This window comes from Notechis scutatus, chromosome 1 (genome assembly GCF_049901735.1).
Source record: "Notechis scutatus isolate UNSWTSFEM ecotype Mainland chromosome 1, rNotScu1.2, whole genome shotgun sequence".
NCBI lineage: Eukaryota > Metazoa > Chordata > Lepidosauria > Squamata > Elapidae > Notechis > Notechis scutatus.
The window spans coordinates 230,074,195-230,099,493 of NC_142009.1; the positions used below are offsets into that span (position 1 = coordinate 230,074,195).

At 39.9% G+C, this 25,299-nt stretch overlaps 2 protein-coding genes across 3 annotated transcripts; both read left to right on the forward strand.

Moving 5' to 3' along the window:
- Nucleotides 1-6,866: 6,866 nt before the first annotated feature.
- GSTP1 (glutathione S-transferase pi 1) lies at nt 6,867-16,504 on the forward strand. 2 transcript variants are annotated; one of them, XM_026685380.2, is made up of 7 exons: nt 6,867-7,294; nt 7,492-7,530; nt 11,242-11,348; nt 11,647-11,734; nt 11,903-12,006; nt 13,978-14,085; nt 16,057-16,504. In XM_026685380.2, coding segments are annotated over exons 1-7 (636 nt in total). In that variant the 5' UTR covers nt 6,867-7,293; the 3' UTR covers nt 16,246-16,504. The 2 variants fall into 2 exon arrangements, with proteins under 2 accessions (XP_026541165.1, XP_087806699.1); XM_087950573.1 differs by lacking the exon at nt 7,492-7,530 and having other exon boundaries at nt 7,158-7,294.
- Nucleotides 16,505-19,735: 3,231 nt separating this feature from the next.
- NDUFV1 (NADH:ubiquinone oxidoreductase core subunit V1) lies at nt 19,736-25,025 on the forward strand. The gene is made up of 10 exons (XM_026685374.2): nt 19,736-19,885; nt 20,505-20,587; nt 21,809-21,979; nt 22,691-22,874; nt 22,998-23,187; nt 23,464-23,676; nt 23,839-24,005; nt 24,082-24,163; nt 24,472-24,617; nt 24,775-25,025. The coding sequence occupies exons 1-10, from the start codon at nt 19,805-19,807 to the stop codon at nt 24,853-24,855; spliced, it is 1,398 nt and encodes a 465-aa protein (XP_026541159.2). The 5' UTR covers nt 19,736-19,804; the 3' UTR covers nt 24,856-25,025.
- Nucleotides 25,026-25,299: the final 274 nt, after the last annotated feature.

The following is a 25,299-nucleotide window of genomic DNA, read 5'->3' on the forward strand; positions in this document are numbered from 1 at the left end:
GATTGAAGCCAGAAGATGTAGAGGGAATCTGAGCTTATCAGGTCAGACATATGACCCGGTCCAGACTGGCTTTTCACTAATGATGCAAACAAGGTAAAACAACTCCCTGAAGTAGGAAACCCAAGAGGTCTCAGTGCCAGTTTGAGCAACACTGTAGAGTCTCTGGGTATTTACATAACATCTACTTATTTTTTAAAGTAATGCAGTAAAGAAAAGAGACTGAAAAAATACCCTGACATTAAAATAAAATTACCTGCTAGTCATCTTTTTTTTTTTTAAAGAAAGTATTTAATAAAACTATCTTGCCTTCTCTGGACTCCTGCTTGCTGCTTGATATATCTGTTCAGGAATCCAAGCAAAGCAAGGCAAGGCAAATCTTTATTATGGTGATAGACCAACATAACGTTTAGATATTTCTAGGGTTTTTTCTCTCTGTTCTATTCTCTCCATTTCACTCCTCATACCAGCATTTGCTTCCTTAAGTCTTACTGTCCATTATGATTCACTCACACATGCCCATTTCCCTTTCTCAGCTTAGAAAGCTGATTGTATTTCAGCAAAGCTGGACCCCACCTGTGGCATTGGCTACCTTCCTGGCTCTTTGAATGGCAGAAGGGAGCGAATGGCAATGCTCCATGGGGACTGTTGAGCAGACCATTCATGATTTATTTAGTGGAAAGTTGGCAACATTCCAGTTCAAGAGTAACCAGACCTCACCTAGCTCTTTCAGACAATGCCAAGAGTCCTGGATGAGGTCTTAATGTTCTGTGGCTCACCTAAGAGAAATCAAGAGCAGAAAGAAAGAACTAAAGAACAAGTCTCAGTTGCTTAGACATGATTTATCCTATCCTTACAGGGCCTATTTTCTTACCTGGACTGTTATCATATTTACAGGGACAGGATTTGTGTACTTGTAACTGCTTTAGGTACCAGCGGTAAGTTTTCCATCACTACATCTTTTTGTTGAAGAGCATTACTTATGCAATATCTACTTGTCAATCATTTTACCCATCTTTATATGCTTGATGTATCCATAGGTATATATTTATACATATGCAGTTATTTATGGCTAGGTGATCTGGGCTGCAAAAATCAGTATCATGGCAGTAGAGGAATAGAGAAAACGCCAATCTCATTGTCATCTATAGGTTGTCTGAATTTTTGTAACCTAGATATGATTTATTTTACGCTCCCTGTCCCCGGGTCTTTCTCTTCACAACAATTCTGCAAGGAAGGTCAGGGAGAAAGAGATGGAAAGCAGGTAGCTCAAGTAAGGTTGTGACCTCAACAATTGGCTGTGTGTCTCAGATCTGGCCTGGTGATGCCTGTCAATTGTGGTAACTAGAAGATTCTCACCCTGCTTGCCTACTGTCTTGCATTACATTAGAGCAAAATCTCCGTGAGAGAATTTGAACTAGGATTGGTCTTTCTTTCCATGGAAATGTTTGGTCCCTCTTCAGACAGCTGGCAAATACTTTGGAATAATATGTCTTTGGAAGCCATATTAGAACCAGAAGCTTCCACACTGCCACATTCCTGAGCTTGGGAATTTGGGAGGAGGGATTTAGTAGAGCATATGTAGTTAGACATAATAGCATTCTTCTTGTCGGTCAAGGTCATGTTGTTCCTGCATCTGAAAGAGGCATAGTTGAAAGGATGTCTCAAGTTGGGATGGAATGTGATCGGGCCATGTGATGGACTGATGGGTGCAGGGTTTTGTTTTGTTTTGTTTTGTTTTTAATTACTGAGGGAAAACCCAGAACTCTCAGATTTGAGTTTTCCCAGATGTGCCAGTATACCTACTCCAATAAAAGGAACTTTTGAGAAAATGCCTGTCTCTGAGTTTTTGATTGGAGCTGGTTTTTTCTGGAACGCTGACAGTAAGCCAACCTTGCTGGGACTCCAGTGGCATGGTCTTGAGACAACCATCCCGTCTCAAATACGTGTGACATCTACATTTGTAGGTGTACCAGCATGGCTGAAACTCAAGCCCTGTGTCCCAGAAGTTCTTGGAGACTGCACACCCTTGGCTTCCTTCTTTTCTATGCGGTTTCTGTGCCACCATCTGCCTTCAAGGGAGTTGCCTTCAAAGGTAGTTCTCCACTTACAACCATTCATTTAAGGGACTATTCAGAGTTACAACTGCAATGAAAAAAATAACTTACAAACCATTCATCCTGCTTACAATCATCACAGATTCCACATGGTCATGTGATCAGAATTCAGTCGCTTGGCAACAGGCACGTATTTGTCCTAGGGACCTGTGATCACCGCTTGCCACCTTCCCAGGTGGGCCTCTAACAAGCAAAGTTACCAGGGGAACCCAGATCCACTTAACCCTTAATGATCATGTGATTCACTTAACCACAGTGGAAAAATGGTAATAAAATTGGCTATGACTAATTTTATGACTACTTTACATAGCAACAGAAATTCTAATTCCAATTCTAGTTATAAGTAAAGGACTACCTATCCTTAGCATCCCCCCCCTTCCAGCAACTCTCAAGGTATGTAAGAGAGATAGGCTTCCTGCAGTCTGGGCATCTTATTACCAAGGAAAAGGTAATAAAAATAAAATAAATCCTGTAGCCCTGTCCTAGCCCTAAAACCCTGAGGTATGTGACTAGAGAAATCAGTGTTCTTTGCTCACTTCCTTTGTGGGATAATCAGAGTAATATGTCCACAGATAAATAAAATCAAATCTTATTTTCAAAAAATGAAAAGAGAAAGCATAAAGACATTTAATTTTAAAAATCAGTAGCAGAGGGGGAAAAATAAAATGCTACTGAACGCACAGTCCTGAAATAAAGCCAGCATTTTAGATAAATGAATAAAGATATAGAAAAGATAAGGCTCTCAGTTTAAGCAGATCCCAAGATGATCCCAATCTTCTCTATTTAGAAATAACTCTAATATAAAGCAATTCCAATTTGCCTGAGATTGCAGAGAAATAATAATCTCCAGAAAGTTAAACAATGATAAAGCGTGGTCAGATTTTAACTTTTTCTCATTCCTGTAGTACAGGGAATAGATGCACTTTGGAACAGATGTTATCTTTGTCCAAATCTGTTACATGGAAAATCCTTTTTTTCAAATTTCAACTTTAATCGAGGTTAAAGGATAATCTTACCTCTCTCTTTATTCCTACTCATCTCGGCATACAGCTTTTTATGTGGGTCCTTCCTGTTCAGAAGTGGTATTCAGCAGGTTCTGACCAGTTCTGGAGAACCGGTAGCAGAAATTTTGAGTAGTTTGGAGAACTGGCAAATATCACCTCTAACTGGCCCCACCCCCATCTATTCTCTTCCTCCCGAGTCCCAGCTATTGGCTGGGTCTTCTTTTGTTGCCCTGCACAGGAGAACAGAGCTGGAAAGCAGGTTAGTGGGGTGGGGAAGGAATGGGATCTTGCAGTATCCTTTCCTTGCCTTTCCCTAGGAATGGGGGAGGGAATGGAGATTTTATAGTATCTGTCACGCCCTGTCACTCCCACCAAGCCATGCCCACCAAGCATGCCCACAGAACAGGTAGTAAATTTTTTTGAATCCCACCGCTGTTCCTGTTGCAGAATTCCCAGAGTTTTCAAAAGAACAGTTTCAAAATACCAGTATGTAAAATTGGGTCTGCTTTGCTAATGATTCTGTTGACAGCATAGTTGGGTAACTCGTAGGGGGTAGGATCAACTTGGCATTTCCTGGCCACAAGAGACTGGTACAATACATTTCCTACAGTTCCTGGGCATTCTTTTCTTTTCTCCCAAAGAACTATAATATAATGGCATGGGGAGGGACAGAGTGGAGGGACAGAGTTTTGAAACCTGGTCTTTGGAATTGTGGGAAGCCACCTCCCTCCTAAAAGAATGAAATATTTTGAGGAATATGAAAAAGGGCAGATTATTATATTTCCTAAAGGAGAAAGGGAGAAACATGTTCTTAAAAGACAGAAAGCAGACTCAATCTTCCTGCCCTCCCAGCAGATACTGAGGCCAGCTTTTAGAAATGCAGACTTGGTAATCCATTCAAAACAGGATATTTTGAAACAAAGGCAGGTGGTAGTATTAGCCTTCACTCAAGATCCAACACAGGAAAAAGCCATTAAGCTACAATAGGAATTATTGCATCACCCTCAGAAACTTCAACCAAACTTAGGTCAGACAAACACCTAGGATTTGTACTTTGCCTATAGAGCCAGCTATAACCTCGACATAAACCTTACATGGCCCCATGGGAGCCTGACAACAGCCAATAGAATACATGTTCTTGCACAGGAACAGGTAGCTCAAGTGCAAAGCCCAAGAGAAGGTATAAAAAACCCCTGTCAACTCAGAGGTGGTATTCTGGAGAATGGGTAGCGGAAATTTTGAGTAGTTCGGAGAACTGGCAAATACCACCTCTGACTGGCCCCGCCCCCATGTATTCTCTGCCTCCCGAGTCCCAGCTGATTGGCTGGGTCTTCTTTTGTTGCCCTGCACAGGAGAACGGAGCTGGAAAGCAGGTTAGTGGCGTGGGGAGGGAATGGGGATTTTGCAGTATCCTTCCCTTGCCATGCCCACCAAGCCATGCCCACAGAACTGGTAGTAAATTTTTTTGAATCCCACCACAGTGTCAACTCCATGTGGTCAGCTGCACCAGAACGACGAACATGTGGCCCTGTTCATCAATAAATGGACCCTCTTTTCAATCATCCTCCAGTCTCCATTTTGTCTCCAGTGCCTTTATCCTCCTTGGAAGTGAACCAGATGTATATTTCTTCCCACAGAATGATAGGTAAAGCAGAAAAACTCAAATGTAGTCATCTTTCAAAATTTGCAAAAATGGATCTCAGTGATTTGTGTGTGTGTGTGTGTGTGTGTGTGTGTGTGTGTGTGTTGTAACATCCCATGAGGTTCTCTTTGTGGTCCATCACATTCACTGCTTTTTGTATTGTCAACTTCTGTCAATAGTAATGAAGGGAATAGAAATAATAAATAAATAAATGTAGTAAAACATATTATAGCATTAAGTCAGGGGTGGGATTCAACCGGTGTTACTACCGGTTCGGTACTTACCGTATGTTTTGCTCCATAGGTTTATCTTTCTTGCTCACATTCTATATATTACCTCTTTGTGCTTTCCTTCCAGAGCAAAGGTCTGAAGCAAGCACATATACCAGAAGCTTCTGATTCATCTGGGAATTTCCAAGAGGCAAAGACAAGAAGAGAAAAATTCTACAGACATTCCAACTCCCCAGGATATTCTGTTATCATGTTTACGTGATACCCTAAACTAGGGGTCCCCAATCTCTGGGCCATGGCCCACTAGTGGATCTTGAGGTATTTACAACCAGGCCACGGAAATGGCGGGCAAGCACACACATGCATCCCCGCTTGTGCTAGCAGTGGGTGAGCATGTGCATGCGGGTGCCATTTGTGTGAGTGGCATGCACGTTGCTTGTGCAAATGGAGCTGAAATCATCCCCACACATACACACTCCACCAGTCTACAAGGCTGGAAAGGTTGGGGAACTCTCCTCTAAACCCGGGGTCTCTAACCTTGGCCACTTTAAGACTTGTGGACTTCAGTTCCCAGAATTCCTCAGCCAGCAAAGCTAAACCACCTCTAAACCATTCAGAGATTGGGTTTACTGCTCTAAATCTGGAAATATAACCTTGTAAATAGATGAAATGCCATTAAGCATTTTTTTTCTTGGAAAAGCAGCTGAGCATAACTTGGTATGTTGTTTGAACCCAGACTATTGATCAGCTTATGATAAAATAGCAATTAGTCCCCCAAGAAATCAGCACAGGCTGAAGCAGTTACAGAGCTATCTTTGCTGCAGAATTTGCTCTGCTCTGCTCTGGTTTTGCAGCCTCTGCAAAGCTGTGGGAATTTCTTTTGGAATAAAGGGGATAAGGTGAGATTGACTTTCCCTTTTTATGCATCTCCCTATCCCTGGAATCAAAGTGGACTATCCCAGACATTTAGCTGCTTGTAAAATACATTTTTAAAAATACTTTAAAGTTGTAAAAGGGTACTAGTTCATTTTTTCTGGGTAAGTGTCCTTAACCATGGTTAACACTGAATCATACATAAAACAAAGGTTGCCACTAATTTCAAAAGTATGTATTCCTTGTCTTTAGGTTGAGGTGAGTCTTCATGCATGATTTACTGTAACTGCAGACCATAATATTCTGACATAAATAAAAACCACAAATCAATGACCAACAAGCACAAAATAAAATGTCTATAAGCATACTCTTCAGCCATAGAATAAACATCTAAATTGAATCACTGGTTTGTTTCAGATGCATGCAGATTTTCTGGACATGTGATATAATTCCCAAGCAGTTAAATGTTTCAACACATTGTAACATTAAGATCTCAATTGACAATTGTATTTAAAAGTCACCATCTGTGAACATTTATTTTATTTCTTCATTTAAAAATAAAAAAAGCTTTGATTTTAAAGATCACATACTCATCAAGTGACTCTGGACAGCTGACAGAGAAATAAAAACAAACTGCAGAAGCAACATACCAAACCCCAGGCCAGTAACCCAAATCACACAATCAGATGGTGTTATGCAACATCAGGGCATAAGGCCTGAGGGAACAGCCAGTTTAAGGCTCATCCTTTGCATTCTTAATCTCAGCTATGAGTGATTTTCATTTAAGAGTTTTATCCTCTTGTAGTCTCTTTTGGTCTTATGTTGCACAAGTTAACACTCCAGCAGTTTCCCATTGCTTCTTCTGTCAGACACAATTGCTGCACAAACTAATACTTCGTAATTGGAAGAAGCATTCGGGTTTACACATCAGTTATAATGGGGCTTAGTATGTTATGTGATTGTGCTTTATACTTTATTTCCTCCAACTGTTGCTCCTTTCTCCATCAATTGCAGTTCCTGGAAAAGGAGAAGGGACACCATATTTTTAGATTTGGGAACCAACTTTTACCCTAAAAGAGCAAAAGTCGAGCCGATAAACGACCCCATCTCTGTGTTGCAAAAAGACAATCGACTCCCCGTTTATTTAGGGATCGTCCTTTTCCCAGGCACATTCCAGTGTCCGAGACTGCCCAAAAGATTGCTTTTGATTCCCGCTAAACAGAGGCCAACTTAGTCTCGGAGACAAGGAACAAGACAAGTCTAAGCCCTTTCTCCCTTCCTGCCCCTTTAAGAAGGCTGGTCCAGAGGCCAGCTAGTGGAGCGTGACTCGTCAACTTTTGCCGAGCTTTGCTTTGTGCAGATGCTAGAGAATCTGTTCGATCAATCGCTCTCTGCTTTGGTTGTGTGCCTTGACTTGCAGCTTTTCCGACAGTGAGTATCCCCACGGTTCTGTTCCGCTGGCCTGGTTCTCCTTCCCTTCCTGGGGTGATGGTGGGCACGCGAGATGCAATGGGGGCTCCCATCTCCTGGCAGAATTAAACGCCTCCGTCGCCGTTTTATTATCTCCAGCGGGTGCTGCGGTAACTGTCCTGCTTCCTTCCCGTATTTTTTTTTCCCTTCCCTCCTAGTGCCTGGCGAGTACACCCTCACCTATTTCCCTGTGCGAGGTGAGTACTGAGAAACGCGTCTCGGGTGGGGTGGGGGGGCTTTTTAAAATAACAGGAGAGCCAGTAGGACGAAGCTTGCAATATTCTTCAATCCGGAGAGCTCTTTCTTTCTAAGCTCGCAAAGGTGTTTTTGATTTGCAGCAATTGCTCTATTCCTGCAGCTAAACATGTCTTCCAGTTTTCAAAAAGTCGCCTTTGCTGGTTTCCTCCTGCAAAACAGAGTGCCGTTTTTACTTTCCGATCACTTTGATCATCTGTTGGGGGTTTATACTGTGCTGTTGCCAGGATGTGGAGAATTCTGGCTGGCTTTGTTGCATCCCAGTTGATGAGCTTGAAGCCTTATTTTGCCACCTTCTGAGCTGCCCACTGTTCTTAACCTGACAGAGTTCCATGGAAGAAGTTTATTCATCCTGCCTTTATTACCTATTTATATAAGTAACTCAAGGCAGCAAACAGAACTAATACTCCTTTCTCCTCCTATTTTTCCTCACACAACAACAATCCTATGAGGGGTGGTTGGGCTTGAGAGAGCTAGTAACTGGCCCAAAGTCACCCAACCAGCTTTCTAACCTAATGTGAGACTAGAACTCACAGTTTCTGGCTTTCTAGTCTGATGCCTTCGCCACTAGACTGTGCTTTAATGGCAGCATGAGAAGTCCCTATAAATACACAGGACAAAAAAATGTCAATATTATTTGCTGCAAAAGAAAGTGTGTGAGGAGGAATTATATCAGAGTCCCTTTTGTAGTTGGACAAATGCACATGTATTTACTCATTATTCAAATATAACAGTAACATTTAGTTATTTAATCCTGCTAATATTCATAGCACTATATGAAACACTTTCATAGACTACCCTGAATATTAACAGTAATATATTTCAGAACAAAGAACATTTTTAGTTTAGGAAAAGGAGTTTTTAGTTACATTAAGTGCTGGCAGAAAAATGAAACAGTGTAAAGCATACATTCTGAACAGCACTAACACTGTTCAGATAATAATCGAAGGAACACTGAAAAACCGTTTCTCTCTATTTCCTCATCCATTTTTATTCAAGGTCTGTCAAGAATTCTTCTTTTGCTGTTTGATCTAGATTGGTCTTAGATTTCTGGAAAATGAAAAAAAATTAGCACCCACCCATGAATTTTTTACCATTTTTCCATAGAAAAAAGTTTATATTCATCAAACTGAATATAGATAGGAAAAAAAATGCAGAAATATTTTTTTATTTTGCAGAGCATTTCTTTATTGAGAAGTATGGCCCCCTCGTTCCTGCTGAGCTAACTAGGATTTGCTACAATCAGTTGTTTTTTTACATTCCATATTCATATAGGAAGAATGGGTTCTTTATTCATTGGAGCTTCCAGTATTTATTTTAAAATGCCTTTATTATAAAAACAGGGGGGGATCTACAATCAGATAGAAAAAAATAACTCAAAAATTAATAGAAAGAAAATGTTGTTCAGAGTTAAAATTGAAGGCTCTGAGCTTGGTTGTTTTCTTGCAGATATTTCATTACCTGCTGCTGATGGCATGGATGATGTTACCTAGTTTGGGTAATTAAACATCTGCACAAAAACAACCAAGCTCAGAGAGCACCAAGGATCCCTCAAAGAAAAATATTTTTGATTTAAATGTATACAAACAAAAAGCTCAAATTACAAATTACATCTTAACCACCCGGAGAAATATTGTTTAAATTTTGACCAATGCTGATAAAAATCCAACTCCTATTCAGAAATTGAGTACATATCTTCCATGCAGGTCTCTAAATCAGTTGTAATTGTTTAGCAGTTGACATATTTAAATGCTTTTCTACCCACATTCAAACAACTCCAAAACATGTAAGTTAATGTTCAAAATATTACCGGTATGTTTCCAACTTAGGGAGGTTAAACCCAACTTTTACTACATGGTCTCTGAAGTACTCTAATACACATGAAAATAATATCAATGTAATCCATTGATTTGTTAAAATAAAATATCCCATTGTTGCTTGCTTTTATTAACAGCTTTTGTACACCTGCTCAATCTAACCAACTCTGGGTAATGTACATGAGCAAGCCAATACAAAATATATCAACAAAAATTAGCTTAAAAACACAATAAATTAATGACATAAAAACAGGTAAGCATTCTAATCACTGTAGAGCCCATGGGTTATAATTTATGTTCAATGTTACCAAAGTGATTGGGGAGAAGATAGAATAACCCTGAGGGAAATGGCTACTGTTATTCAGTAGTTATTGAGCTAGGTATTGAGCTAAGAATCAGAGATAGTTCACCATTATCTGAAGATTTTTCTGTCTCTAGATTTTTTTGAGTGTACATCACCACCAAAACATGTTGTTTCATTTAAGCCATTTTCTCAGGTTTTATTTACTGCACAATAGTTAGGGTCTATCTACCACCATGAGTAACTTGGCTCTTGTGACTTCATGGACATATTCTTGAAAGCAATAGATACGGTAAGTGTTTTGCCACTGCTACTTCTGGGATAGTTTTTGCCATACCAATCCTGGTTTTCCTTAGAGGACTCCCACCTAAGTATTAACCAAGTGTGACACTTTTCCTGAGGTCACCTTAGCTATGATTTGGAAGATGGTGTATTTTAGTCCGAGAGAGTTGGCTGCCATGAGAGGTAAAAGCCTTGTAGTGACCAATCCCTTAACTGTTGTTGTTTGCTTGCTTAGCTGGTATTAAGCTCCATTGAGCAACTGTAAAATGACTGAGCTGTAAGCTATCTACAGCTGCTTTTGGAGAGTAGTCATGTCTTGACTCTGACCATTTCTCCAGCAGGAGGGAGTCTTGGACTTAGAATGAATGCCTCATTTTATGACAGTACATAAAAATGTACTTATTCAAATCCCAACAGCAACATTTTCTTTGGGAACACTTCACTCTGTCATACTTTACATTTCAATCTGCTGCTCTCATTTTTCTATTGGAACACTATTATTTTAAAGAAATATCTGGAGTTCCAAGGATGAAGAAGCAGCCTGGCCAATGGATAATGCGCTACATGAAATACTCCACGAGAAAAGTATAAAACACAACATTTTATCATTATCAATAGAATAAATTATTTGCTCTTCAGAACTGAACTATGGGGTCCTTGGTACTCTTTGGTTGTTGTCTTGCAGACATTTCATTACCGAACTATGTAACATCATCAGTGCTAGTAGGGAGTGGGGTTTACTTTCATTCTATATACTAGTGGCTTGCCCTGTTAGTGTTGGTGGGAGTGGCCTTGGTGGTTCCTTAATTGGGCTGTTTACTGTTAGCTTGTTGGCAGTGTAAAAACATTGCTGTATGCCCTTCCCCTGAATCTACTGAGGTTGAATTCAAGAGGCCATAGAAAGCTTCTGTAATATCCTTCACGGATAACTTCCTTCCATTCCAATATTTGACTCAAGAATGCAACTGCCTCATTTTCTGACAAGTTTCTCTGATTATTATATGAATCAGTTTTGTTAATTTCATTCCCTACCATTTCTTTGGCAAATGTCACCTTTCCTTCTGCTCTATTGCAGTGGCAATTAGGTTTTCTTGAAAATGCTGCTTCTCATCACAGAACATGCAAAACCAAAACATGAGGGTTGAGTGGGTAACTCAGCATTCTGTTAATCCAAATAACCATACTTAAAAATTATGGTTCGGTGTGCTCGATAAATATTGCCACTAGGTTACATTTGGAATTTTTTGTCTCAGGCCGTGGAGAAGCCATACGCATGCTGCTGGCTGATCAGGGACAGGAGTGGACTGAGGATGTGGTGAATGGGGAGATTTGGAAGAAGGGAGATCTGAAGAAATTATGTGTGAGTAAAGCTGCCTTTGAGATACATTTTGTTTTATAGGTTTAGAAGGTAAATCCTTCTGCAAAATGAGCTCTTTCATGCATTCCAGCTCTCAATGTTATAATTTCATTAACCAGATTTCTGTCTTAGGATGTGCAGCTTGTGGCTCACCAGTTAGTTTACAAATTTCATTAACTTTGCTATTTGCAATACTAACTGGGTCTTGGAGGATGCATTATTCAGCAATATCTTTACTTTCTTGGAAATACATTAGAAAAGTCCATCACTAACCATTTTCCCCTAATTTCTTCTCTTCCAGGCCTTTGGCCAAGTGCCGAGATTCCAGGATGGGAATTTTATATTGCATCAGTCAAATGCTATTCTACGCCACTTGGCCAGGAATCACGGTAGGATATGTGGGCAAATCTGTGGGCATGTAGCCTTTTGGGGCTAGAGCATTTGTGTCTACATATACGTTTATGTGTATATTGCGGATGGTAGAAAAATGCAGTTTTAGTTATCAGTTAACTAATATTTAGTTATTAGACCTGGCCACTTTCTTTCCCTCCTCTTAGGACTCTATGGTGAAGATGCAAAGGAAGCAGCACTGCTGGATATGGTGAATGATGGGGTGGAGGATCTGCGAATCAAATATGCCCGCTTAATCTACCAGAACTATGTAAGATGGATTATAGGAGAACTTAGTTTTATTTTTAGCTGCTTGATGGAGAGATCACTCCCCTATTTAATGATGTCTTGGTTTCTCTGAGAACCAACAGGCTGATCAAATCATGGGCTTTTCTAACAGAAGAGGTGGTTTTTACTGGGAAAAGTTAATTTAGGTTTCAATCTAAAAAATGTAACAGTAAACCTGATTAATTTAGTTCAGCTGAACTTTTTACCCCACTGCAGATGATAAAGCTTTAACCAAAAGGGTTCCAGTAAAAGTGTCAGTGACGTTGTCTCCACAGTCTCATTTGGTTCCCACTAGCCAGAAGACATGCCTGGGAAGTTTCCTACTAAAAAGCAGCAGTAGCATCTAGGTTCTCTGCCTGATTGCAGTGAATTCTTTTAGGGGATTCCCCACTGTCTGAGCAGAATGTCTGCCAAATAATTAAAAAGGGAGAGGAAGGATGATGGAACTAGAAGTAACAATATCACCTAGTGGTATTAAATATTAAAGTACCAGGCTAGAGGAGATTGTGAGTTCTAGCCCTGCCTCGGCCATGAGGCAGGATGACAACTGGATGACTTTGGGCCAGCCACTCACTGTCAGCCTATCACTTGTTATTGTGAGGGAAATAGGAGGAAGATGTTCTGGATAGGCCAGCCACCTTGAGTTATTTGTAAAAATAAAGGCGGGATATAAATAAATAAAACAGAATGGGTGCCTGCATGACTCAGAGAGGTTGGATCACTTGTGCTGGACTGACTGTCCTGGTGGGAGAGGATGTGGAGGAGGCCGCAATATTTGGAAACTATCCATTGGGCCTACAAAGAACAAAACAGCAACAAATTATTTCCCGCTCCAGAAGTAAGAGTGATTGCTGCATAGGCTGGATTGTTATTGTTGGTAATATAGGTATGATACTGCTGATGCTGAGAACGGAAACTGGGCTGGAGCTGCAGCCAGGTTTTCTCCTGTCGGAGGTTTTGGAAGAACCTGGGGGCAGTGTACTCTTGAGCCTCGGCAACAGGTTGGTTATCAAGTATAACAATAGGCAGCACATCATCTAGAAAAGGCAGGACAAGGGCAAATGGCACATGAGAACCAATGATTAGCAAGATAGATTTGGATTAATCAGAAACCCCAATCAGAGAATCTTTGAATGCTAAGTGGCAGAGTGCAGTGGTGGTAATCTACTGGTTCGGGCCTGTTCAGGCGAACCAGTAGTAAAAAAAAAACAAACAGCTACCGGTTCGGCTGAACCGGTATTTCTTCCTTTCCTCCTGACGATCAGCTGTTCCGATGATCAGCTGTGTCGGGATCCCCCTTGCTGTCTTACTGCTTCACCCAGGAGGCTTCCCTGAGGCGCAGGAGGCAAAAAAAAAGGAGTGCAGAGGGGGGGTGCTGCAAAAAAAAAAAAAAAAGCCACACCCACTCAATTATATGGCCACTCCCACCTGGCCACACCCACAGAACTGGCAGTAAAAATATTTGCATCCTACCATGGTGGAGTTGTCCATTAAAAGGGAAAATGTGTATTTTATGAAGAGTATGGACTCAGCCCAGTGACTATTGAATGCTAGCTGCTATTATATTGGAAGTAAAAGCTAGATTTATTAAGAAATTAATGAAGATTAGAAAAGCCACCTACCTACAGTGGTCTTGGACAGAGAGAGAAAATTATCATTGTTGGTTGAACACAAAGACTGATGATGAGATCTGTTTCTCCATTTACCATGGGCTCGTAGGTGTAAAGAGATCATGCAATCCCCAACAATCAAACTCTTTAAAAAAAACACAAGGGGCTTGAATTATTCCCCTCCCCCAATAACAAGGGCTTAAGCAAACTGCTCAGGATAATTGAATCCTTCATTCTGCAATATTGGTTGAAATGTCTTGGTGTATTCCTTTCACCCTAATTCTTCTCCTGGGAGGGAAAGGCAGACCTGGTGGAGGAAAGAGCTGACTGTTTTTCTTTCACAGGAATCTGGCAAAGCTGCTTACATTGAGGCCCTGCCAGCTGAGCTGGCCCCTTTTGAGAAGCTCTTGGCTCAGAATGATGGAGGGAAAGGCTTCATTGTAGGCAAACAGGTAATCAAACCATCACAGCTTCCTGTCTAAGACAGAAATCTGGGCTGGCCATTAATGGCCTTCCGGAGATGGAGGCAATTACACTGGGGTAAAATTCATACATTGTTGTTAATGAGTGCTCATTGTTAATAAAATCACTGCGATTTACTGTATTACAGCCACAACAGTCTGGTTCATGCCAGCTATTAAATCAAAGCTAAAGCAATCAAGTATTGCTAATGTGCTAACAGCAGGCTTCTGCTTTGTCTTGTCTATATTAATCTTGATTTTAGATAAAGAAGGAATACTGACTTGTCCTTATTGTATAAATTGAGTAATACATTTAGAATCTTAGTTCTACTTCCAGTTGATAGTGTCCCCTAAAACTCAAGAAAGCGGCTTCTTTTAAAAAGAAAAATCAAGATTTTTCTGACAGGGTTTTGTACTGTGGTCTGTGCTTTCCTGCAGTCCCACAGGATTGTTATAAAAATAAGGTCAAAAAGCCCCCCCATGTGCTTACTTTTCAAAGCCTTTACCATAGAAGGTCCTATCAAGTTTGGCGTTTTCTTCTGTGCCATAAAGCAACATGCTGCATCAATGTATGTATTTCTACTTTCCCTCATGTTGTGTATGTGTGAATGAGCAACATTGAGGAGGTTGATTTGCTGGTGCTGAATCATTCCCTCCTGCCCATACAACATCCCTGCCAGAGCTCCTGGGAGAGGGGGGGGGTGTTTCCTAGATTTGTGGTGCTGAGGAATTTTTAACATGGCTTCCCTTATTGAGTGGTCTATGCAGACCAAGAGTTCATGGCTACCATGGATGTTGCCAACTTACTGAGAAGCCGACATGCATAAAGGTGATATGTTGGGGTAGATATGAAATGGTTTGAAGTGAGGGGCATTGACTCCATCCCTTATCATGGACATATCATTCTCTGGTTGCTATGGAGTTTCACTGTATATCCCTCCCCCTCACATTTTCCTTCCTGTGGGGAAGACATCCAGCTTAACGAGTCCAGATGATTTTTAAAGGGCAACTGGGGAGTTTCCCATGAGCAGGGTGGATCATTTGGTTGAAACCCTGGTTTCCCAGTTAAATAAGGTGGCTGTAGCACTTGATCAGAGTGCACTGGAATGGCCATCCCTCTCACACATCCTTGGTAGACCAAGGCGCTCCTGGAGATGAAGCAGCAAAGGAAAACCCATCTTAAGTCTTAAGTATATAAGATCTCATATTCAAGCTTACAGTATGGGCATAAGGGCAGCAAAAAGATCATACTGTATTTTGCTGCCTTCATTTGTCCATTGAATGCCACCCAGCAGCCCTTTTTTTGAGTTGCTTTAAAAAGCAACCTTCAGGTATGGGTAAAATACAAATAGAGTAAATGCATAAATATGCTCCACTTGGAATCATCAATGCATTGTGAGTGACTGCCAGATTGCCCCCACACACAGATGGGGATTTTTTTTTCCTTAAATATTTTTCTCCCTTGACCCCAGCCAAATTCAGTTCATTTTAAAACTTAATTTGGCTAGCTTCTGCACACAACAGATTTAGTTCCATTCTGTTCAGTTTTTGCAGAGTTGTTCTGCTGATGGGTAAGTAGAGATCCAAACCCCTTTATGTGATTTCATCTTAGTATTCCATAATTCTGTAGGTTCCAGGACAGCACAGAACACAGTACCGAAATCCAGTTATATGAGAAATCTCAATTTTTCTTTCTTTTTCTTTTCTTTTAAAAAGCTGCTTTCTTGAGTTTCGAGAAATACTGTCATTTGGAAGTGGAAGAAAATGCCAGCTTTGCCATTATAGATATTTAGCACGTATGGTACAAGTAGTCCTTGAAAGATTTGATATGTATTTAGCGGGTGGGGTGGAACATCTGTGTTTGCTGTTATGTACAAAAATGCAAAACTAAACATGTTTTGCAAAGTTAATGATGTTTTTATTTCCATTGCTCTTCTTTTGCTGTGTGCCACTCTTCTCCAGATTGGCTTTGCAGATTATAATCTGCTCGACATTCTACATGTCCATTTGGTCCTGGCATCCAATTGCCTGGCTTCTTTGCCTTTGCTGGCTGGCTACGTGCAACGCCTTAATGACCGGCCACAACTCAAGAATTTCCTGGAATCAGATGCCCGTAAGAAACGTTTCATCAATGGGAATGGCAAACAGTGAAGCCACTTACTTTTCTAGGATGCAAGTTTGTAGTTTTGTACCTTTGAGATCTAATAAAGCTACCGTAGTTTTTAAAAAGGCCTGTATCACTCTGCTGGGGAAGGAAAATCATGAAAACTATGGACATGGAAGCCTTTTACAGGAAAGATGCTTTTGCACCTGGTTTCTGATTGTACTAGAGTAGCAATAATGCTAAAATCACTTATTAATGGTAATGGTATATACACTTTTTTAAAAGAATAAAATGCAGTTCTGCAAAGACTGATTCATGTGGTGTGGCTATGACACAGGAATAAGAATGTACCATTCACTCATGCTTTTTTCCCATTGGAATCAAAATCCAACAGTTGCATTTTTCTAAGTCAACAGTTCCTCATAAATCAGTCACCCCATTTAAATATATTCTGGCCTCTCTCTCTAGCAGTATATATTTACCTTAGCAGTAATCTGCATGGCTACAGTTCCAAGATTACAGTGTGCACTGCATTTCAGGATTAAAAACTGAAACAGCTGAATTTTTGTTTTTATCTGGGTCTGCTATTGAATTCTACAACAAAATCAAGAAAATATCCTATTAAGTCAGTTTAATTATAATTTCAGGAACCATTTCTAAGGTAACTTATTTTCAGACAGTTGTCTATTAAATAAGTGTTTAAACAGTTTTCTGCCCCCCCGCCTCATCAAACATTCTTATCTTTCATAATTTCAACTGGTGCAGTGCCTTAATGCCTAGTCACTTCTCTTTTCTGTGCTGGATCAAGTTATTTCTATTTATTATACATTTAAAATAGGTCATACTGCTCTTCTGTTTGAGATTTTTAGGGTCTTGCCATCTTTATATCTTAATTATATTACCTGTATTTTCATTATATATGTTTATCATACATACCCCATAGGTTAAAATATTCTGAAAATGTATATTTGGAAGAGAAAAAAAGCATTTCTCATAGCAGACTTGTAGCCAGAGGGTTCATTTAATAAACCAGGATATCTGAAGAACCTTCTCACTCAATGGGATTGACTTCTCTATTCATTCTAACATGGGGTGGGCAACTATGCAACTTTTCAACCTGTGGACTTCAATTCTCAGAATTCCTGAGCCAGCCATGGGAGTTGAAGTCCACAATTATAAAGTTGCCATAATTATCCACTCCTGTTTTAGCAGAAGGGGACCAACTGCACACTCCCATCAGCCAAGGAATTTCAGCCGGTGAGGTCTAAAAGAAGAGACTTTTCTGCTGTGGCCCCTGCTCTTTGGAACATCTTGCCAGTGGATGAGATACTCCCCCCCCTTCCTTCTGGCTTTCTAGAAAGACATTAAAACTTGGTTCTGCTTGTTGGCTTGGGGTCACTCTGGGCTAGAGGTGATTGGTACAATGTGCGTTGTATGGTCATGCCTCACATTCATTGTTCAAAATTGTCCTTTTTGCTTACTTGGTTAGGTATTTGGTTGGTGTTTTTTTCAGCCACACTGCCTGAGATATTGGTAATACAAGCCTCTAGCTTCTTGCTACCCAGGCTAGCAACATGCAAGTAGCAGTATTAGTTCTGAAAGATGGGAATGCTCATAGAACAGAGAAGCTAGGGTTAGGAAGATCAAGTGGAGTTGGAGATACTGCTGTAATGACTCCTTGCATCTTTTACCTGAAGTAGATACCTTGCTACGTAATGCAGGGATGTCAAACTCACGTTGTCATGGCATCATCACATAACGTATCACAACTCCCCCCCCCCTTGCTAACTGGGCATGGGTGTGGCCAGCGTGTGACACATTTGGGCCCGCAGGCTGCAAGTTTGACAACTTTGGCCTAATGGCTGTGCTGGCCTTTCTTTAAATGAGGATTGGAAAGTTATGTTCCAAGATCTATGTATGATTGATGATCCTTGTTTAGAATTTTGGAGAACTCCCATGCAACTGCTAGGACACTCCAATATAATGGGATCATCCTTCTCAGACCAAGAATCAACAGGATCAGAGAGATCAGTGATGTAATCCTCTTCCTGGCAGAACAGATTAGCAGTTTTCTGAAAACAAGGTAAACTGGCAAACACAAGCCTCAGTGGAACTAATGGAAATGGAGGGATCCGGAATCTGTGGTCCTTTGTATACCAGATACAGACAGAAGCATAATCAGAATATTTCATATTTAAAAAGAAACAATTACAGAAAACAGCTTCTGGAACTATATATTATGTAACTTTAAAATGAAATTGTTTTCTTCTTCTCTTCATGCCATGCCATGATTCTGCAGACTGCAAACTTATGAGCATTTTAAAAATTGATTATACTTACATTCTGAGAATATGTTTGGCTGAAAAGCAGGATAAATACTTACCAATTAACTAAAATAAGTGAATAAAACAAACCAGTAGAGGACATTTTGGTGAAAAAAGCACTATTATATCATTTTAGAAGATCGGAATATCTAGAATGGCAAGTCCACAAAATTATAAACAATATTGATTAAAACTGGAGACCTCTTAACAACACACAGATTTATATGCTACATATAAATCAGTGGGATTTAAAGCCATTGTATATAGCCCAATGACTAGTTACATAAAATACATACATAATACATATTTGAAGCACTAAACAGCCCATTATTAAAATGACAGAAAAACAGTTTTATTTTTTAAATTGGATAAAATAGCAAATTGCTGTATCTTATTATCTAAGTCATGCCCATTTTATGAACTTTCTTAAAGTACCTGGTTGACTACTGCCCAGCTAATTTCACATATAAAAAATCCAATAGATAATAAATATTCTGTAGGGTTTTATGACCGCAATTATAATCTTACATAACTGTGTAACAATTTCACAAACAGGCTATCAAAAAGTGTACATCAGTCTTCACAGATGGAATCCTAAAATGTATAAAAACTTTGACCTAACCTGACAGGAGAAGCGAGTTAACTGTATGGTTCAAGTTTCACTATGAGTTGCATTCAAAAAACCAAAAGGTTGCAGATGGTTGTGCACAGTTGACTGCAACAACCAAGACTAGATGGAAAAGATGTCTAGTACTTAGTAAAAGATGGTTGATTTTGCTACATACATATTAATTTATTGCAATCTTTTAATTACAAACGTCTGCCTTAAGCATATAGGGCATTAATGTGAAATCTCACTCCTTGTACTGAATAGTCCGATAATTTTTTTTTTAAAAAAAGGATCCTAAATATTGTCATACATGTTGCAAACAAATCCGAGGGGAATCTTTACCCTTACAAATATATTTATCAACCACTATGCGCCGCACATATACTGCTTTATGCCATATACCCATAACCTCTTGCTCCAAAAAAGCCGAACCTTCGCTGTATAGTCTTGTCATTTATTCAGCGAGGAACACGGATGGGAGATCGCGTGCACTTTTTTGTGAAACTATAATTCCCATGACCCCACACGCCAAAGGAAGTTGCCCGGTCCCTGGTCTTCCGGGAAGAGCGAAGAGAAACATCATGACGTAGTATTATTGCGCCCGACAGGTGAAGGTGACGAGGTTAGGAGCTGCAGCAGGGGAGATTTCCCCCCACTCCTTCGCTCTTCGTTATGTTGGGGGCTCAGTCCTTACGCCTCCGTCCGATTTGCACCCAGGCTCGCTTTTTTTCCGCCGCCGCTGCTCCGGAATCGGTGACTTCTACTTGCCCTTCTTTTCTTTCTTTTTCAACAAGGGAAAGGGGAGAAGGGATGGGGACCTAAACAACTGCAGTAATGGTTCTCAGTTAGCTTGCCGTGGGCTTGTTTCTAGTGTGCCATGAGATTTTTGTCTTATGTTATTTCTTCTTCTTTTTGTATTGTGTATATTCTGTGCAATCCGTATGTGCAGTACAGTGCAGATATTATTAAAATAGTTTTAACTTCTTAAAACATGTCTTACGCGTTTAAAAATATATGCATTTCATAATTTTCCGTTGTGCTAACAGAATTACCGTTTTGTTCAATATTGTGCTGCAGATTCGAAAAAGGATTAAATTAGAGGAATAAGGGAAGGGAGTATGGATGATGGAGATCTCCAAAGTCCTGCTTTTTGGACCTCAGTTCCTCCAACGTGTTTTTTATTTTTAGCATGAAAGCATGTTTTAAAATATATATTTTTGGAGGAAGAGTGCCTTTTTCTTGCCTGTTATGAAGGTTTCTGTGCTTACCTTTTGGAAAGAGATTTATTTGCCCCCCCCCCCCTTTTTTTTCCTTTTCTATTTCTGTAGAATAGTTTTCTTCAAAGTTAAAGCTATTTCTTTTTGTTTGACAGGCACCCCCAAAGAAAACTCAGTTTGGTCCTCTCAAAGATGAGGATCGCATTTTTACTAATCTTTATGGACGTCATGATTGGAGGTGAGAAACAAAAATATAGAACTTTTTTTGCTTGACAGGAAAATATAGTTTCCAAATCTTTTTTTAGTTGGGGGGAGGGAGGGGAAGAAGTTATGAAGGAAATGGAGGATTAAACATTTAACTAGTGAATAAATTGTAGGCTGCCAAAAATATTTTTCTACTTATCTAACACTTGTAGTTTACTTAAATACAATAGTAATTATTTTAAATTTCACTAATTCTGTGTGTTCATTGGCTGTTAGCAAAATTACTGTCTTGGCAACTAAATTTCTCTGGTATTTTGGCACTGCACAATTTTGTGATTGTGTATTTGTGCAGTTACTACTTTTGAGGTTTTCTGATTATTATAAAGGTAAAGAATGCCAGGATATTGTCCTGTCCTGGCTTCTACTACTTTGCATACAATAGAAAATAGTTAAGAAAAATCCGCAGTGATCTGCTTGGTGTCAGCATGACCATGGATAGAGTGGGAAGCCTTACTCAACCCCACGTCTTTCTCCTTTTTTTAGTCTCCCTTCTGATTATGGGGGGAGGGAATTAAGAAAAAGAAAGAGATGGAGAGTCAAAGGAAGACCTATTTTTGTTGCATTTCTCTTAGATTTTACCGCTGTTTTAGAATAGCAAAGTGAAGGCTAATGCTTGTTAATTCTGTAACTATCGGTTTTCATACAGAGGCTAAGAAAATAATCAATGAAACATTCTGCCCTTTACTTACTTGTGCTACAAATATCAGAGAACAAGGCTCATGTCATGACATCACAGTGCATGTTTTATCATTTTGTCATTATGGTTAGAAAGGAGGACTCTCAACTCCATCTACAAGAGGAAGATATATTTCCTAATTTCAAACATTTCCAAATTCCCATGTATTTAGATTGCACCTATTGGTACAACTCAAGATAGAATCAAAATGCTACTGCCTCCTATTTTCCTATATTCTATATTAAGAACCCTTAATATAAGATGAGTTGGGTCAAGAGAAACCAACTGGGCCAAAATCATATTATGGGCCAACTGGGTCAAAATCATAATTAAATCAGATTCATGCCTAAAGGAAGTCTAGAACTTGCAGTTTTCCAGTTTTTAGTCCAGTGTCTTAACCACTACATTAAACTGCTATCATATTCCGAGATACCTGAACAACTCCAGATGGGCAAAGCAGCTCTAAATTTATTTACAAAATGGAGTTAATATGCATGAGTCTTTCTTTTTTGTCTCTAGGTTGAAAGGGGCTTTGAGCCGAGGTGACTGGTATAAAACCAAGGAAATCCTGCTGAAGGGTGTTGATTGGATCTTGAATGAAATAAAAACTTCAGGCCTGAGAGGCCGTGGAGGAGCTGGCTTTCCCACTGGCCTCAAATGGAGCTTTATGAATAAGCCTCCAGATGGCAGGTATGGTACTAATTATGAACATTGTCATTTCAAATGTTAGACTCTGCCTGTCTTCTTGTGCAGAACCTGTCTAAGCCATATTTTTTCCTTCTACTTTTGGGTTGGAAGGCCATTTATTATTAATTAGAATTTGCAACTGTGGCTTCCATTTCAGTCTTTTACATTTAAAGTTGTGCATCTCAGCTTTGAGGAATGATTTATATCTGTTTCAAAAGTTTTAAATCCATCTTTTTTTCTCTCTGTTTTTTTAAAAGTTGTGTTCTCTAGAAAGATTGGCTCTCTGAAGCAGCCAGATTTCCAGAAGAGTTGCTATAAGGGGCATAGTTTTTTGGCTAGGTGAATGGAGTTTGTACTTGGAAAAGGCAGCTTCAAACATCTTTATGTGTGCTCTTATTTAAAATTCACCTTTTCTCAGCCTAGTTTGCCATATGGCTAAAATATTATCATTTTCAGTGGCTGCAGAAATACAAATATAGTTTCCTCAGTAATATTTAGGATGCATACTTGTTTGCTCAGGTTTCCTAAGCCTTGATTTCCTTGCAGCTGAAGTTGAACACTATGATCATTGACTGAGTGAAGATCCTGAACTGGATAGATTAGTTATGTAGTCTGTCTGTAAACTTTAATAGATTAGGTAGCATTGCTAACTAGCACACACTGATGGAGAGGCTTTTCTTCTTGTTGATGGATGTAATCATTTCTGTGTTTCAGGCCTAAGTACTTGGTAGTGAATGCAGATGAAGGGGAACCAGGAACTTGTAAGGATCGGGAGATTATGCGTCATGATCCCCATAAACTAATAGAGGGCTGCCTGGTGGCAGGAAGATCTATGGGGGCTCGAGCTGCCTATATCTATATACGTGGAGAGTTCTACAATGAAGCATCAAACTTGCAGGTAAAGCTGCTGTCTCCTTTTATGGTTACCTTAATTTTGTCTGCTAGATTGCCTTTTTCTATGGTCAGAAATCAAGGTCACCAATGTTTGGCTGTAATAATTAATGCTATCTTATTTTATTAGGTGGCAATCAAGGAAGCCTATGAAGCAGGACTGGTGGGCAAGAATGCTTGTGGCTCTGGCTATGACTTTGATGTCTTTGTGGCAAGAGGGGCAGGTGCCTATATTTGTGGGGAAGAGACAGCACTTATTGAATCCCTTGAGGGCAAACAGGGCAAACCCCGCCTCAAGCCTCCTTTCCCTGCAGATGTAGGTAAGGCATTTTAAATGCTCCTACTAGAGGTTTTGGGATTTGTGTGTGTGTGTGTTGGAATTTCTAATATGCTTCCTCAAGTCAACATGAGACTCTCATTGTCTTATCTATATATGTCATCAACATACTTTTTTCAGCTAAAATAACTTTGAAGTCCCTATCAACTATCCCATTTAATAGTACTAAAACTCCCATTTTGATTATTCTTGTGTCCATTCTCTTTTTCGTCTTAGATCGTTCAGAAATGTTGTTAAGCCATTTTCTTTCTTTCTCTAGGGGTTTTTGGGTGCCCTACCACAGTGGCAAATGTGGAAACAGTTGCAGTAGCACCTACCATCTGCCGTCGAGGAGGTACCTGGTTTGCTGGCTTTGGACGTGAGCGTAACTCTGGCACTAAGCTCTTCAATATCTCGGGCCACGTCAATACCCCTTGTACTGTGGAAGAGGAGATGTCAATACCATTGCGTGATTTAATTGATCGGCATGCAGGTGAAAATGATTTATTCACCCTAAAGAATAGCTGTCACTTTAATTTAGATACCTATATTAGTGGCATCAGCTTTTTAGTTCATTTTGTTCCCCTTGTATGTTGACCTGATCCAATCATCTAAAGAGCCAGGCCTCATGGTTGTGTTTCTGCCTTCTGATCAGGGGGGATTAGAGGTGGCTGGGATAACTTGCTTGCTGTGATTCCTGGAGGCTCTTCAACTCCGCTCATCCCCAAGTCAGTGTGTGAGACAGTTCTGATGGACTTTGATGCCTTGGTGGAGGCACAGACTGGACTTGGGACAGCAGCTCTCATTGTCATGGACAAGTCGGTAAGCAATGTTCCCTAGACTTATTTCTCTGTGTTTAGTGTGTGACATATCTTCATTTTCTTCTTTTTCTCCCCAGACAGATATAGTTCGAGCCATTGCTCGCCTCATTGAATTTTACAAGCATGAAAGTTGTGGGCAGTGCACACCTTGCCGAGAAGGTTAGTGTTGTTATTCAAACCTTTTGAAGTGTTAGCAAAATTATCCCATAATTCTCTGAATTAGGGTTGGGATTGAAAAAAAAAGTTCACAATTTCACATTATTTTGCTTACGCCAGTATTATTTAAAATACAGTTGAAGCAGATATCTGAAAATCCCTGAGGAGGGAAATTGCCAAGCTGAGGTCGGGAAAAGACCTGTAACCTGGTCAGCAAAATCAATTTACGCTTCTGTGTTCAGGACTGTGCTGCCTCACTGATTTTCATGAGGCTTTGTATTCCACTTTTTATGTTGATTCCCTACCTACAGGTGTTGACTGGATGAACAAGGTCATGTGGCGATTTGTGAAAGGCAATGCACAAGTGGCAGAAATTGATGCACTCTGGGAGATTAGCAAACAAATTGAGGGTCACACTATCTGCGCCCTGGGAGATGGGGCTGCTTGGCCTGTGCAGGTAATTTCCTCTTTACTTCAGAATGTGCTGAAGAATCGCACAATTTGCTTAAGGGAGAGCTAGAAATGAAATGATTTCGTAGGGAGGCCTCAGGTTGGAGTACAGGGAATGCTACCGATGTATTTAATGGGTAACTCCTGTGCTTGATTTCTTACAGGGCCTAATTCGTCACTTTCGTCCAGAGCTGGAGGAACGGATGAGGCAATACAATGAATTTAAAAAGCAGGCATCTGGATGATAAAGCCCACCTCAAAGAAGTTACACTTTTTTTTATCTTTTGTAGCCCACATCTACATTTACTTGGGCTTCAGTAACAGAGTTTAATTTCTATTATTTGTGACAACCTGCCTCAACCCCCAGTTTTTCTTTGTTTTCTTCTTGGGCAGTTTATTAAATACTTTAGACTGATCTGTGTAATTTCTTACAGCAAGGAAAATAAGGTGAATACCCAGATATGATCTTATTTGATTATTGGATTTATATGACCATCTAATTCATAAATGTGGCTCTGGATGATGTACAGCATTAGAAATAAAATGCAAGAAGCCCCATGAAAGTAACTGAAAATCAAATGATATGGAGTTACTGATTATGAAATAAAGCAAAGAAGTAGTTCTAATCTATATAAGTTCATGGGAAAATATTGTCCAAAAGACCAATCAGGATTCTGTAGTACATAAAT